Source organism: Aquarana catesbeiana, linkage group LG03 (genome assembly GCF_042186555.1).
Source record: "Aquarana catesbeiana isolate 2022-GZ linkage group LG03, ASM4218655v1, whole genome shotgun sequence".
Lineage (NCBI taxonomy): Eukaryota > Metazoa > Chordata > Amphibia > Anura > Ranidae > Aquarana > Aquarana catesbeiana.
Window position 1 is genome coordinate 217,772,445 of NC_133326.1, and position 16,832 is coordinate 217,789,276.

A 16,832-nucleotide genomic window follows, 5' to 3' on the forward strand; every position below is an offset into this window, starting at 1 on the left:
ACCTTAATGACTTGGAGAGGATCTGCAAAGAAGAGTCAGACAAAATCCCTCCTGGGATGTGTGCAAACCTGGTGGCCAACTACAAGGAAAACGTCTGACCTCTGTGATTGCCAACAAGGGTTTTGCCACCAAGTACTTAATCATGTTTCTTTATCGTACACCATGGTAATCACTATGTGGGTATATAGGCACCTTCAGGTGATGGACACTGGTATACCCAATACAGGAAGTTCACTCCCTATATAACCCCTCCTCTTACCAGGAGTACCTCAGTTTTTTCGCCAGTGTCTAAGGTGTTGGTCACGAGTGAAGATGTGCTCTGAGGAGCTCCAGGAGGGATCCTTGCTGGATTTAAACAGCCTCCACAGACCGGATCCATCCAAAGTGCCACTGAGGCCACGGTGGATGGTACCCGGGCCTCATACGAAGCACAAAGTTTTGCCTGTAACGCTTCTCCTTGCAGGGCTGGACCCCGGGACCCAGGGCTTTGGTCATGCTTACATTACCTAATGTTTTTCCTGGAGGGGTGCTATTACAGGTCCAAGGGAGAGGTTTGCTAACGCAGCCCGCCATGATGGGTGAAGGTTGGATCTGTCTTTTAATTCAGCAGAATCCTGTGGCAGGGATAAGGTAAGGGAAGAAGCCTAGGAACTATAAATGTCCACCTTTGGTTTTCTTCTTTAGGGAAAAATGTTGTCATGCCTTCTCCACTAGAGGGAGTATATGCACATACCTTAATCTGTTGTCTTCACTTCAGCTCAGTATCAGTCTGTGTGTGGCCACAGCAGCTTGCACAGTGGGTATTCCTCTTGTCCTCTTGAAGTAAGAGATCTACCATCTCTTACCAAGAGGGTTAGGGAATCAACAATCGTTGTTACCCCCTACAAACCATCCCCCCCCCCGTGGGGGTGTGGAGGTCCTGGTTTTCGGCTCCAGAGTTTTTTCTCCTGCTTGGCGTCATTAGGCTGCCTCTCCCCAACTACTTCCCCTGGTGATGGGTGTGCAGACCCGAAGGCCACCCGCGAGCGCGCGGGAACGTTTTTTGAAATTTCCAACGGGCGGGTTGACAGAGGGGGGGCCTACACGCCGCGCCGTGTGTGTAGGACGTAGCGTCCACAAGGACGCACAGCGCAAGCGCAGGGATAAGACAGTAACCGGAGCCGTCTCTCCTCGGCTGTATAGCGAGAAGAAGCAAGCCTGGCTACACTCGGGACACAGGAGCAGTGGGCATGTAAGGGCTGCAAATGGGCATTCCTAATATGGAAAGAACATTTTTCCCAGCGCTAGCCTGAACTTATATAGCAGCATTACACTGTCAGACTATGTTCAACAATTAGTGCGTTTTAAATAGTGCCTCTGCTTTTTGTGCTTAGGACTATGCCTGCCAAAAAAGACACCACAAAGACCAAAAAAGGTACCAAAGATTTCACCCCCAGGCGCTAGGAACTCCAGTCGTGCCTCCACACTGTCATCCTCGCCTGAAATACCAGATATGGCAAGCCCGGGTGAGTCATTGGAACAAATTGGTGGTGCAGCTGCTTCTCACATCTCAGCCCCTGTATACGTGACTGAAGATGCCTTTTCCTCCGCCCTGCTGGGCCTAGAGGAAAGATTAGCGGCTTTAATTGCATCCTCCATCCAAAAGGATAGGAAGCATGATAGATCCCCCTCCCCCACCTTAGACCCTTTGCCAAGGGGACAGTGGGTAGAGGATGAGGTGTTACCCTCAGGCGATCAGGAAGAAAGACAAACCGATTACTCCTCTACAGGGGAAACAACAGTGGATGAACCTTTTTGAGCCTCGCAATCTGAGAAATTGCTGGTACAGTCCCTTACGGAGATGGTTCGTTCCACTTTCAAGCTACCCCTAACAGAGTTTCTTCCTTGGGTTCCTTAAAACCTACACAGCCTTTGCATGCGTTTCCTGTCCATGCATTACTAGAACAGCTTGTTTATGCTGAATGGGATCACCCGGATAATCATTTTCTCCCTCCAAAGAGATTCTCAGTTCTCTATCCCATGGAGGGAGAAATTCACCAAAAAATGGAATGTACCATCAGTTGACGCTGTGATTTCCAGTGTGAATAAAAGCCTAACTTGTCCAGTAGACAATTCTCAAATGCTTGAGGATCCAACAGATAAAAAGTTGGAATTCCTGTTAAAATCCTCTTTTTCTTTAGCAGGTGCAGCAATAGGCAGCCTGCAGTCGCTGCAATAGGCATCTGTCAATCCCTAAAGGACCAGTTTAGACAGGCCCTTAAAGAGGTTCCTGTACAGCAAGCTCGGGATTTGGCTGAACTACCAAGAGCATTATGTTTTGCCATAGACGCCATTAAAGATTCCATTCACCAGGCGTCCCGCCTTGTGCTAGTACTCATGCATAGAATCCTGTGGTTAAAAAATTGGTCAGCCGAAGCACCATGAAAAGGTTTTCCTTTTCATGGGGATCATCGGCTATTTGGGGATGATTTGGACAAATACATCCAAACGATTTCAAGTGGGAAAAGTACTCTTTTGCCAGTTAAGAGAAGTAATAAACACCCTTCATTTAAACTGACTCTTTCTCCTGCGCCAGGGGCATCCGCCTCTAGGCAATGGCGACGGCCTCCGCTGTCAGACTCTAGAGAAAAGCCTCATGGTCAGGCCCAGGTCCTGGGGCGGAAACCTGCAAAGCAGAATTCTAAAGCCTCATAATGAAGCGCCCCCCCCCCCCCCACAAGAGTGGGGGGAAGACTTCTGTAATACCCAGAAGTCTGGCAAGAGGAAATTCAGGACAGATGTGTCATCTCCACAATGTCTCTAGGGTACAAACCAGAATTTTGGGACTTTCTACTGTCTCGTTTTCTGAGGTCAAACGTTCCCAAAGATCCAGGGAAAAGGCGATCTCTGTTTCGGGCACTAGACCGATCACTGGCTCAGGGGGTGATCATACAAATCCTCACAGAAGAGCAAGGTTTGGGGTTTTATTCAAACCTCTTTAAGGTACCAAAACCGAATGGAGACGTCAGACCCATTCTAGATCTAAAGAATCTAAATCAGTTCCTGAAGATCTGCTCTTTTCGCATAGAGTCGATCAGGTCAGTGGTTTCTATCCTACAAGGAGGAGAACTTCTGGCGTCTATCGACATCAGGGATGCATATCTGCATGTCCCTATATTTCCCGCTCACCAAAGGTTTCTGCCGTTCGAGGTAGAACAGCAGAATTTTCAGTTTGTAGCCTTGCCCTTCGGGCTAACTACAGCATCCTGGGTGTTTACAAGAGTTCTGGTCCCACCTCTAGCCAAGTTAAGGGCACAGAGCATAAGTCTTGGCGTACCTAGACGATCTATTGCTATTAGACCAGTCGGTGGCTCGTTTGGAGCAAAGCATGCGCATTGCAACCAGTTACCTGGAAAGTCTAGGTTGTGTTCTCAACCTAGAAAAGTCTTCCTTAAAACCACTAAAAAGGCTGGAGTACTTGGGTCTGATCATAGACACAGCTCAGAAAAAGGTGTTCTTGCCTCAGACAAAGATCAATTCCATAAGGGAGCTGGTGCAGATGGTTAGGTGGAAAGGAGATGCCTCCATTCGCCTTTGCATGAGGTTGTTAGGAAAGATGGTGGCTTCATTCGAAGCAGTTCCCTATGTCCAGTTCCATTCGAGACTGTTGCAAAACAGTATCCTGTCTGCTTGGAACAAAACGATTCAAGCTTTAGACTTGACAATGCGGCTGTCCCTAAGGGTGTCCCAAAGCCTCAGTTGATGGTTACTAACCCAGAATATGCTGAAAGGAAAATACTTCAGACCAGTTGTCTGGAAGGTGGTAACGACAGATGCCAGCCTTTCAGGCGGGGGAGCAGTGCTAGAAAAGATAACTGTCCAGGGACAGTGGTCAAGGACAGAAAGGACCTTGCCCATCAACATCCTAGAGATCCAGGCAGCAAGTCTGGCTCTAAAGGCCTGGACATTCAGGTTACGGGGTTGTCCTGTCAGGATCCAATCCGACAGTGCCACAGCTGTGGCTTACATCAATCACCAAGGGGGCACCAGGAGTCTCGCAGCACAGAGGGAGGTGAACCATATCCTAACTTGGGCAGAAAGGAATGTTCCGTGCCTTTCAGCAGTTTTCATTCTGGGAGTAGAGAATTGGCAGGCGAACTTCTTGAGTCGCCAGCAGTTGCTCCCGGGGGAATGGTCTCTTCACCCCGACATTTTTCGGGCTGTTTGCCAGAAATGGAAGACTCCGGACGTAGATCTTCTGACGTCCAGGTTTAACACGAAGTTGGTCAACTTTGTGTCCAGGATGAGGGATCCACTCGCATACGGAACAGATGCGTTGGTGACCCCATGGGATCAGTTCTCACTGATTTATGCATTTCCCCCTATTCAGTTGCTGCCACGACTTGTTTGCAGGATCAAGCTGGAAAGAAAGCCAGTAATTCTGGTAGCCCCAGCGTGGCCCAGAAGGTCCTGGTGTGCAGAATCGTAAAGATGGCGGTGGAGGATCCATGGTCCTTTCCACTACGGCCAGACCTACTCTCACAGGGGCCGATATTCCATCCTACCTTACGAACTCTAAATTTAACGGCTTGGCTATTGAAACCCACATTCTGAAGAAATGTGGGTTTTCTGGGTCAGTTATCTCTACCTTGATTAATGCAAGGAAGCCAGTTTCCAGAACTATATATTATAGAGTCTGGAGGGCTTATGTTTCCTGGTGTGAATCCAAGGGTTGGTACCCTCAGAGGTATATCATAGGCAGAATTCTTGCCTTTCTACAATTAGGGGTAGAGATGGAGTTGGCCCTGAGTACTATTAAGGGCCAAGTCTCAGCTGTATCGGTCTTATTTCAAAGACCGCTTGCTACACATTCTTTAGTCCAGGGTTTTATGCAAGGGGTGATGTGGTTTAATCCGCCAGTTAGATCACCTTTAAACCCTTGGGACTTGAACTTAGTTTTGTCAGGGTTACAAAAACAGCCATTTGAACTGATACAGCAAATTCCCTTAGTCCTTCTGACAAGGAATTTGGTGTTCTTAGTTGCTATATTCTCAGCAAGGAGGGTTTCGGAATTGGCTGCTCTTTCTTGTACAGAGCCATACTTGATTATTCACGAGGACAGAGTGGTGTTGTGCCCTCCTCCAGGGTTTCTGCCATTGTTTTTTCCAAAACCATGTTCCAGGGAAGAGAAGTCACTACATTGTCTTGATGTGGTGAGAGCGGTCAAGGTCTGTTTAAAGATGACAGCTCAGATCCGGAAGACTGATGTCTTATTTATACTGCCAGAAGATCCTAAGAAAAGACAGGCAGCGTCGAAATCCACTGTCGCTAAGTGGATTCGGCAAGTTATAATTCAGGCTTATGATTTAAGGGGTAAGATTCCACCTTTTCAAGTCAAAGCGCACTCTACCAGGGCGGGTAGTGCTTCTTGGGCAGTGCATCACCAGGTCTCCATGGCTCAGCTCTATAAGACTGCAACTTGGTCTTCAGTACATATTTGTATTTTATATTTGTATAGTATTTTATCAAGTTTTATCAGGTGGATGTAAGAAGGCATGAGAATATCGCCTTTGGGCGCAGTGTGCTGCAGGCAGCAGTATAGGTCCTCGAGTGTGGGGGTGCCCTACGGGTTGTGTCTCCCCCTCAAATAGCATTGCTATGGGACATCCCACATAGTGATTACTATTTTGCTCTGTGTCCCGTGATGTACGATAAAGAAAATAGGATTTTTGTAACAGCCTACCTGTAAAATGCTTTTCTTGGAGTACATCACGGGACACAGAGGTCCCTCCCATCTTTCTGGGGTTTAGGTATATTGCTTTGCTACAAAAACTGAGGTACTCCTGGTAGGACGAAGAGTTATATAGGGAGTGAACTTCCTGTATTGGGTATATCAGTGTCCATCAAATGAAGGTGCCTATATACCCACATAGTAATTACTATGGTGCTCTGTGTCCCATGATGTACTCCAAGAAAAGGATTTTACAGGTAAGCTGCTATAAAAATCATATTTTTGCAAAAGGGTCAAATACTTATTTTACTCAATAAACTGCAAATCAATTTATAACTTTTTTGAACTGCGTCTTTCTGGATATTTTTGTTGTTCTGTCTCTCACTGTTAAAATAAACCTACCATTACAATTTTAGACTGGTCATTTCTTTGTCAGTGGGAAAACATACAAATTCAGCAGGGGATCAAATACTTTTTTTTCATCACTGTATATGCATACTGTATGGCAAGCTATGCAGGATCATGTTGATGTTTGCAGTGACATAATGAATGTTTTGTTACTTTTGTATATGATGGTAATCTGATTACTTCCCAGTTTGGTTATCTCTATTTTCAAAGTGGGGTTATTACAATGAGATATTTAGGGATCCCTGATATAATGAAATATGTTTACTCCTACAGAGGATCACATTAGAATGGAAATTTTTGTGTGCTGGTCTTTTCCCTGAAGTATCACGATTTCAAAGTAGCATTTCAGTGCTACTTCAGGTGTGACTTGGAAGACATCTGTGTGACTTTGTGCACAGATGTCTATGGACGCCGCACCTGAACTTGCAAAAAGTAGTGCAGGAACCTACTTTTAAAATTGTTGTGACTCCAACGGAGTTGCACCAATATGACCACTTCCAATGTGGACAATAGGGTTTCAAATCACATGACATGTTGCACTGGTGTGACAGGGGCTTAACCTGATAAAGTCAAATCTTGTTGCTAAATGAGCTGGTTAAAGCAGAATTTACATCTCCTCTGAGCTTCCTCATCATACTGCCCCCTGCTACACAACTCCAGGTATGTGGGCCTCCCTGTGTCTGCAGACCTATGGAGTCCTACATGTGCTCCTATTTAGAGCTACAAACTAACTTTCAGACATTCCCAGCTTCCAACACACAGGCAGAGCGAGGAGGACACAGCCAAAGCCATGTCTCTCTTCCTCCTCCACAGCGGTGATTGAAAGGGCTCCAAAGTCAGCATGGCTTTGTGTCCAGTTTGGGAACGAGTGCAGGTAAAGTTGTAGTTCCACACAGAAACACATAGTGGAGACTCTGGTGGGACTGTAAAGATCCTGGAAGGCATAGGGGGCACCCCAATACATGGAGTTGGACAGTGCGGCTGGGGTGGAAGTATGAGAGTGAAGCTCAATTATAAAAACAGCAAGCATGTAAGTTCTTCTAATAGCAGCTTTATTTAGCAAAAAAAAAACACATTAAAGCGTATATTACCCCTGAACATTTCATGTTCCTGATATGTGTCTGTTGTACCATTGTTCTCAGTTTGATCGATCGACTTTGATACAACCAGCATATTGGATTTATTGCCAGCAGCTATAGCCACTAGCAGTCATCACTGTGTGTTCTCATGGCAGGGACGTCTACCCCTTCGGACACAGCTGATCACAGATCGGGCTAAAAAGCCAATCACAGTGGCTCTTTAACATACAATCAACTGGCTTACACTGCATCCAAATTGTAGAACATTTTAAAATCTATTACTTTCAATCAGTCTGGTTCACATATGTGCGTAGCATTGGCACTCTGCATTGCCCAAAAAACGCGTGTGTTTTCTAGGCAGTACGGTGCAAATTGCAGGCACATAATCTTCTATGGGAACGCATCTGATTCGCAGATGAGTTCCGTTGTGAGCAGATATTCTCTCCCCCTCCTCACTACACCTCCCCCTCTCCCTGCTCAGCTCATCTGCAGCTACAACACAGAGAATGGAGCTGGAATTCGCACCCGACTGGTGTGAATCCAGCCTAATACTTTTACCAGTCAGTAAACCTCCAGAAATTGCAGCTTGACATGCTGCAGTGCAGGTTCTAAAAAGTACATATTTATACACAGTACCACAAAGCTTAGAAGTGCTATATAAGCTGTTTTAAAATGGGCCTAGGGGTATTACTGGAAGAACACTTACTAAACATGACCGGCTGCTGTCCTTTGTGTACAGCAGTGAAGGGTGGTGGCCTGAATTGTTATGACGCATGGCAATGTTTATTTTTTTTACTTTATTGAATGGAGGTGCTGTGAGATGCACTGACATAAGGTGTGATGCGAAAAGCAGCATGTCTGAATTTTTAGGAAACTCACTGTATCCCACTATTCATTTCATTAAAAAACATGACATGCTACAAAATCCACAGGAATCCCTAATCATGGTAGAAGGTTAGATTGAGTTGCAGCTCATAATATGCACCTCTGGATGGCACCCTGACTTAATTTATAAACTGTTTATTTTCATAATAAAGTTCTTTAGATGCTTAGGTACAGAAATTAGAAATGTTAAACTGCTTGTTATGTAGGTTAACCTCCCTGGCGGTATGATTATTTCGGATTTTAGGTGCTGAAATTATTTTGCATGGAAATTTGGCGTTTTATATTGTAGGTCTGTAATTCTTAACAATAACACACTTAAATCTGTCCAAACAAGAGTCTAGTAGATATCCCGGGTATGATGAAGTTTGAAACACAAAAACATAAATTATAATATAATAAATAAATATAAATAATTAAAAAAAAATAATATAATAAAATACATTTCCCCACGATTCACTAGCGCTTAATTCTGCAAGTGTTCTAATTTACTATCGCTGTTTTCTAGCTGGTCTAAAGCCACTTTTGACGTAAAGGGACACTTTTTGGTTGCTATGGACAATCTCCAGTTTCCAGGCAGAAAGAACAGTATATATAACATAAAACTGCATGCACGGCATGGGCCAAAGCACTGGGGACAAAAGGGATGTGAAATAATTTCATACAGTACTGTAATCTGTTAGATTACAGTACTGTATGTGTTATGATTTTTACATTTTTTTGAATTTGCCGCCAGGTTCCGCCCCCCGTGCGTTGCGATGCTCGCAGGGAACGGAGCCTGGCACGGAGAGGTTTCGGAGGAGACAGAGCCCGCAGACACAGCGGGGGACATCGCAGGATCCTGGGGACATGGTAAGTAAAGCCGCACCAGGATCCTGCAATGTAATCCCGAGTATGGCTCGGGGTTACCGCTAATGGGACTGAAATTTAACCCCGGGCCACACTCGGGAAAACCGCCAGGGAGGTTAATAGACGTGTGTGAATAAATGTACTATAGCAGGTTTGTTAAAGCTCTGTTTTCACACGAGTGCTTGTATGAAGTTCAAACAGTGAAATGCAGCATCGGTCCCCCGCTGGCTCTAAGACTGAGAACCAAGCGATCAAACATAGCCAATCACTTGGTTCTCACAGCTCCCTGAGCAGAGAGCTGGTGACTGTCAGTGGAGCGCTGGACTGTGGAGGGGCGGGAGTGCCCAGCGAAGGCTCTCAGTGGGTCACTGAGAGGCTGAGCCGCGTGCTGCTCCAGGCATGTGGGCAGATCCTGACCATATTGTCACGATCTTTCCTGAGCCTGGACTGGCTCAGTGATGTCAGCCGACAGCGTGCTTCAGCTCACTGTCTGCTGAAAACGGGTCACAGGAGTGCAAAACGAACTGCACTCCTGTGAACTACAAGAGAGGTACAGCCAAAGCTCGTTTGGCTGTATTTCTCCTTTAAACATTTTGCTAAGCCTTTGTGCAGACATCCCAACCTGAAAAAACAAATTTCAGGGAGTTGACACTTAGCGCCAGCGACGACCCCCCCAACTTAATGCAGCCTATCATTGTTCATCCATGCCACCTCATCAGTGCCCATCAGTGCAGCCTATCCTTGTCAATCAGTGTCCTTCAGTGTCACCTCATCAGTGCCCACCAGTGCAGCCCATCAGTGTCCTTCAGTGCCACCTCATCAGTGTCCACCAGCTCTGTCCCACCCCCTCTCCTGGCCACAGACAGAAGACAGAGCAGCCCAAGTGGCCGCCGAGGCCGTACTCCATTCGGCCGCTCGGCCCAGCATGGAGATCGCTCTGGCGCTTGTTGGTGTCTGGGAGCCCACAGCCAAATGCGGGAGACACCCGTGACTCACGGGAGACTTGGGATGTCTGCTTTGTGTATAAGTACTGCTTGGACTTTAGAATAAGGGGGTAGGCTAGGAAAACTTGTTCTGAAAATAAAAAGTGCTGGGACAGTACAACTGTGTTGTTGCTATAGTACACTAATGTGGCTACAGTCACCTTACTGCAACATCAAATCTCTATTAATATTAGACCACGTGCACACTGTATTCTCTATGAAGCCTTTTCTCCTACAGGACTTTAGCAGCAGTAAAAAGCAAAGTTTTTGCATTCCGCATTTACGTGTGTTCATGTGTCAGGAGGTAATGCATTCCATTGGCCAGAATGTTCAGCCATTACAATATATTAACATGCAAATGCACATAAGTACCCTATTTTTCACACCATAAGACGCACTTTTTTCCCCCAGAAATATGGGGGAAAACGTCTCTGTGTCTTATGGAGCGAATATATGCTAGGCGCCGCCGCATTCGACTGCTCTGTCTTCTGTCAGGAGGATGGAATGACATCAGGTAAGGCTGTTTTAATGCCACTAGTAAGGCTGTGTTTATGGCAATGGTCAGGATGCACTTATGGCAATGTTCAGACTGTGTTTATGGCAATAGTCAGGCTGCATTTATAGCAATGGCCAGGCTGCATTTATGGCAATGGCCAGGCTGCATTTATGGCAATGGTCAGGCTGCATTTATGGCAATAGTAAGGCTGCATTTCTTTGGCACTGGTCAGGCTGCATTTCATGGGCACTGGTAAATATTTCAGGACACCATTTGATTCAGAATATTTTTTTTCTTGTTTTCCTCCTCTACACATAGGGTACCATAGAGGGGCGTTTAGAGGCTGAGAAGAAGAAAAGAAAAAAGCTCAAACGCCTGTATAAGCAGCATTTTTGAGCTCAAGTGTACATGGGGCTTTAAATCCATAGTTCAGTTCTGGATTTTTTTGTTAGGTTACATTCCAATTATTTTTTGTTTATTTTGTGATTTTAAGTTCCTCAACGGTACATAATCATATGAGATCCTGTTTATGCAGTGGTCTCCAGAAATGGGTAAAAAAATAAATTCCCATACATGGGAAAATAATCTGGTACATGATAGTTGAGAACTTTTCTGCCTGTTTTGACAGACATGCGGTGGCCTTGGTTGACCTTTTAGAAAGATGTCTTTTCTTCTGGGTATTTTCAGTAAAAGAAAATACCAAATTATGTATGCATAAAATTTGTGGCCACCCATGCGTATAAGGTAACTGATACCAGTGATATGCACGTAACAATAATACCCTAAGGTCAATTTGAATTCCTAATTGACCTTGTTTAGTTCTTAGTGTAGCTGATCTCCTCTAGCCTTCTTCAGCCACTTTTTTCTGTCTACATACACTCTTTCTAGCATCTTTTGCAGATCGCTGTTTTAGACTGGTTTCCCGATAGTAGTGATGATGATACATTTGTCTGCACAATGCGTGTCACTTGTGATCTCCATCAGGGGTGTGTGTGACAAGTTTACAACTCAGGAGCACTCCTTTCAGGAAGTGCCTGATCAAGGGCCCTTATTGCGGGATCTACCAGATTTTATTATAATGGAAGCTGCATGTTTTAAAGTAATAAAAACACCCTTTGGAGTTACACTAACATGTTAGTATATCAGATTGTACTGCTTGGGTTTAGATCTGCTTTAGGACACCAACATCAGTGAAAATGTAGATAGACTGATGCCGCGCACACACGGCCGGACTTCCCAAACAGAAAAAGCCTGATGGGAGCTTTCGGTCAGACATTCGGACCGTGTGTATGCCCCAATGGACTTTTTCTGTCGGCAATTCCGATGGACTTAGATATAGAACATGTTCTAAATCTTTACGTTGGAAATGCCGACGGAGTTTAGCCCGTTGGCAAGTCCGGCCGTGTGTACGCGGCATGAGTTTAACAATTTTCTCTGACTTGTGTCTGGACAGTCTGTTTAAAGATCCTCCTCTTTTTTCCCTACCAAACCTTGGCTTTCTGAAACCATTGACCAATTTGCTATTGCACCTTCATTTCTTATAATGTCCTATCTACATACAATAACAGTAGTATATTTTATGAATATGTTTTCTCTATTAGGCAAGATATCCCAGATGAAGAAAGGCTTGACAATATTTTGCAAGGAAATTACACCAACTGTCCCGACACAGATGCTCAAAATGCATATTGGTATCAGTCTGTTAAATGGAAGAGAAATGAAGAAAACAGAACGGTGACTATTCATTTTGTTAAAAAACATGACATGCTACAAAATCCACAGGAATCCCTAATCATGGTAGAAGGTAAGATTGAGTTGCAGTTCATAATACGCACCACTGGATGGCACCCTGACTTCATTTATAAACAGTTTATTTTCATAATAAAGTTCTTTAGATGCTTAGGTACAGAAGTTAGAAATGGTAAACTGCTTGTTTTGCAGGTTAATAGAAGGGTGTGAATAAATGTACTATAGCAGGTTTGTTAAAGCTCTCTTTTCGCACGAGTGCTTGTATGAAGTTCAAACAATGCAATACGTACATTTAATTATATACTGGTCTTCTATTCAAAAGGATCTTCATATTGAAATAGATGGATGTCTTATCAATCAGTCCGTATAGAGCAGAAACTGTTGTAGTCAATTTAGGAATCAAAAATGGAATAAATGGTGAGGTGTAATCATTTAGAATAGAACCATATTTGTATTGCTAGCTAGAACAAGTGGAGTTGTGCTTAAATCAGAAATGTCACTCTTTTTATTTGATTTGTATGTAATATGCCACAACCAGATTCCTGACAGCTACTCACATTTGGGGTTTGAATGTTTGATTCCTAAGTCAGTGCTGTGCAGCTTCCCTTCTCCCCTCTATTTGATGCATCACCGTTCAGATTCCGTTTTCCAGGGCATGTCTGACTCTGGGGGGCTTTGAGAACGTTTTTAACAATATAACACATCAGCCTTTTTCTGTGTGCAAGAAAAAGCAAGGAACCTACATTAAGTGATTTTGGGAGTACCACTCCTGCATTATAAGCTGGAAAAACAAAAAGGATTCCCAGACCAGCAACCAAAGGGAGTGGACAGTGGCACCAAGCTACTGTACACCTGCATTAAAAACTGAAGAGGGTGGGTTTTGCTTCACGTATCCCTCAAAGCTTTATATTCAGTTTTGATCAAAGTGTAGTAAAATAGTAGTAAAATGCTGTATTACTCTAGGTTTGCAATCAGTAATATGAAGTCAGAGGAGGTGTTATTATTTTTGAACATTTTTCAATCTAAAGCAGATGTTATTTTGATGCATGGCTGATCAGGTGTGGTCTGTGTTTATTCCTTTCTCTTTGTGCTTGTGCCAGCCGGCTGCATAGTAAAGAGGACATTCTGCTCAGTACCGACACTGTACAACTTTGCTTTTGTTTCGGTCCCTCGTTATGTGCATGGCTTCTGTAGTCATTGCAATCCCTTCCAAATTCTTGTCACTGCCTTTTCACAGGATCCACTTTGAGTATTCTGTGACGACTATTGTGCATGTTCTTTCATTGGATTCTTTTGAACTCTTTTGGCCTGTCAAAATCTGTTATGCTTTATAGCATTTTGAAATAAATGAAGAAGATTCTGAGGTTACGGTGACTTTCTTGTGCTCCTGATATGCACTGGATGTCAATTTGTAAACTACTTTGAAGTCAACCCGACTTAACAAAAATGTGGGTACTAGAACTGCCAAATCACAGACTTGGAACGACCACAGCTGTTAGAAGCAGAAGTTATAATCTGCCTTTTTGTTCTTTTTAGCAATGCTTACTGAAGCCACAGTATCAGAATGGAAGCCTGGAAGCTAGCCGCTTCAAAAAGTTTATTTTGTGCTGTTTTCTGACCCTTTTAAACTGTATTTATTGCAGTCTGGGTGTATAGCAGCTCTGCAGCATAAACAAATTAGAAATGTATCATATTATTGGTGGCCAGAAAATGCAAGCCAAGTTAACGCAACCCTTTGACTACAATACAAAAATAAAATAAAAGCACACATACACTCTATTTAGGGGTTTACTACAGGACACAATAGTGGCCGGTGGGAGGAACCACAGCTGGGGACCAGGCATCCAAGGCACCAGAAGTTTCAGATATTAGTGGCACTTGTAGCTCTTCAAGATGCAAATATTTGACACACTGCTCACCAGCTAAGTATTAAATCTCTTCTTTTAGAATGCTTGTATTTTATTTACTGTAATGACAGGTTATCCTAAAAGGATGCTCCAGGCAAAATCTTCAATAATATGTAAGTGAAAAGCTATTCGTTTTAGTGAACCGTGTGTAAGAAAAATATAAGTTCCATGTAGTCTTCACCCAGTATTGGGTCCTGCTTTAAATGAAGACTTACATTTGTTAGTTTCAGGTAAAGACTAGCAGTTCCATTCAGCAGAATGCATTGCATTGTAAAGCAATGTTGAAAAAAATGTATTACAAAGCAAGAAGTATAATTTCACTAACCGCAGAATAGCAAATAGTAATTAAAAGCTAAAACCCAAATTATCCTTGTCCCCAGGAATATACGTAAAGTAGGTGAGTGCTCATTTGCATGTTAACACACTTTGCGTAAGGCAGTCTATTCACTTTTATGTTTACAAACTTTTAATTTGGCGGTATCAAAAAACAGAATATATCACCATACAATAGATATTTTGATGAAGCACTACATAGTATTCATAGAGGTAGAGTAGTGTTATAAAGTATATTATACATCCTATACATTTAAGACTAAATTTAAGTCAGACGTCTGTGAAGTGTCTTAAAATCAAATTACAAAAAGAAAAGGCAACCTTTTTTACATTTCCACAAATATTCCATACAAATATTGATTTGATGACCTTACATCCCATTTAGCAGACAACAGGGACATAGAGTCATGACTAGTATGAAAGATTTTTTTCAATGTCAATATTAGAGGTGGAATGTTGGTGTAAATGTAGCTAAAGTACCATAGGAGGTATCACCCCCAATAGGTAGACAAGCGATACAAAAAACATAATAAAGGGGACTTTAAGTATACCTGTAATAGCAACGCATATGCTCAATATTAGATAAAAATCTCAAAAACTTACTTTTATTCAAATTTTACAATAAAAACTGGCCCAAAACATGCATAAAAAACATATCTAGAATTTTTTTTTTTACTACAGATAATGCATATAGGACCATACAACACTGAAATTACATCAATATGAAATGAGAACCAAAGTCTACGTGTTTCGCAGGAAATATCCGCTTCCTCGCGACTCTTTTGGTCTCAAATGTATACTGTAATTTTTAGAGTTTCTACAAAAAAAAAATCACAAAAAAATAAATATGACTTTAATTTTCCAAAAAAAAAAATCACTATTCAACATCATTATAGAAAATATATTTAAATTCAAAAAGGTTTTCAAATGAAAATATATAGAAATGTTTTGATGAAGCACTACTTACATTCTACATTCTACATACATTCATAGCAGTAGGTCAGTGTTATAAAGCATATCATACATCCTATACATATAAGACTAAATATGAGTCAGATATCTGTGAAGTGTCCTAAAATCAAATTATTAAAAGAATGGCAACCATATTTGTTTCCACAAATATTCAATCCAAATACAAATGTCAATTAGATGACTGTATATCCCTTTTAGCCAAAACCCAGGGCACAGAGTCATGAATAGTGTGAAAGATTTTTTTGTTAGTATTATAGAATCCCCTTTAGTGTCAATTTGTGAGAAGGGGATAGAGGAAGATTTCGAATTTAAAGCTATAGCCAATTGTGTGGCTACACAGATCGTATGGATACAGTACATGTTTTCTACGTGGTATGGGATCCCCAGAATCAGGGCAAACAAAAGTTATATTGGCATAGTTAAATTTAATATTATTACTTTTTCATTTTGTCATTTTTACGCTAACGTTTTTGAGGGTATCCAATCCCCATGTTTTAGTATTGTTTCACCCATTTTGACATATCCGTGTATCCATTCAGACACGGAGCCGTGGTTTGGCCTGGCCCCTCTCTCTCCTCATTGGTTAACTGAGTTTGATTGACAGCAGCGAGAGCCAGTGGCACCACCGCTGTGTCCCAGCCAATCAGGAGGGAGAGTCCCAGACGACTGAGGCACTAGTGGACATCGCTGGATCAAGAGGGGGCTCAGGTAAGTATTAGGGGGGCTGAAGGTGGCTGCTACACCCAGAAGGCTTTTTTTTTTCATGCATAGAATGCATTAAGATAAAAAACCTTCTGCCTCTACAACCACTTTAAGGATCTGGTACATTTATGTACATTACATAACGTCATCCCATTCCTGCGTTGAGAACTGCACCCTACAGTCCCCCCATGTATGCATTTATGGCAATTTATCCAGAAACAAAATGCCAACCAGAAAGTTATATAAAACCGAGTTTAAACCTTTCCCCCTAAAGGAATGACATATTTATGCATGCACTGTATAGTAGAAGAGGACGGGGATTGTAAAAAATGTTAAAGTATAGAAGTGTTTAATTTGTAAATAACAAAGGTTTTCCTCCCATGGGATATTCCTAAGTTGTTGAAGGTGGGCAAAAGTAATTAGCAAGTCGAGTTGTCCTGAAATGCTGAAAGAGTTGTCAAGTTATTGGCCCTCCACCCAAGAAGGCTCCTAGGTATAGGCAGACTATTTATTTTTATTGGCTTGCTAACATGCATAAAAGTGAATATGCACAATTTTTTTAATGCTGCACACCCAAGGCACAGATGATTTGCATCAGTTGATCGTGTACTGCAACACAAGTGTGTTGTGGTGTACTGTCTACATGTGTTGGGGTGCCATTCAAAATGAATGGCTTCCCAACGCACCACACTTTTTTTTGTGCATGATGGTAACATAGTAAAATGTCCCACAATGCATTGGTGTTAAGAAGTCCTGATAACT

General features: G+C 42.7%; 1 protein-coding gene across 1 annotated transcript in view; it reads left to right on the forward strand.

Annotated features, from left to right (window-relative positions):
- POT1 (protection of telomeres 1) overlaps positions 1–16,832 on the forward strand; it is a 144,148-nt gene that overhangs the window by 98,338 nt on the left and 28,978 nt on the right. Inside the window, exon 10 of the mRNA XM_073619764.1 lies at positions 12,009–12,211. Coding sequence (XP_073475865.1) covers positions 12,009–12,211 — 203 coding nt within the window. The remainder of the gene's footprint in view (positions 1–12,008; positions 12,212–16,832) is intronic.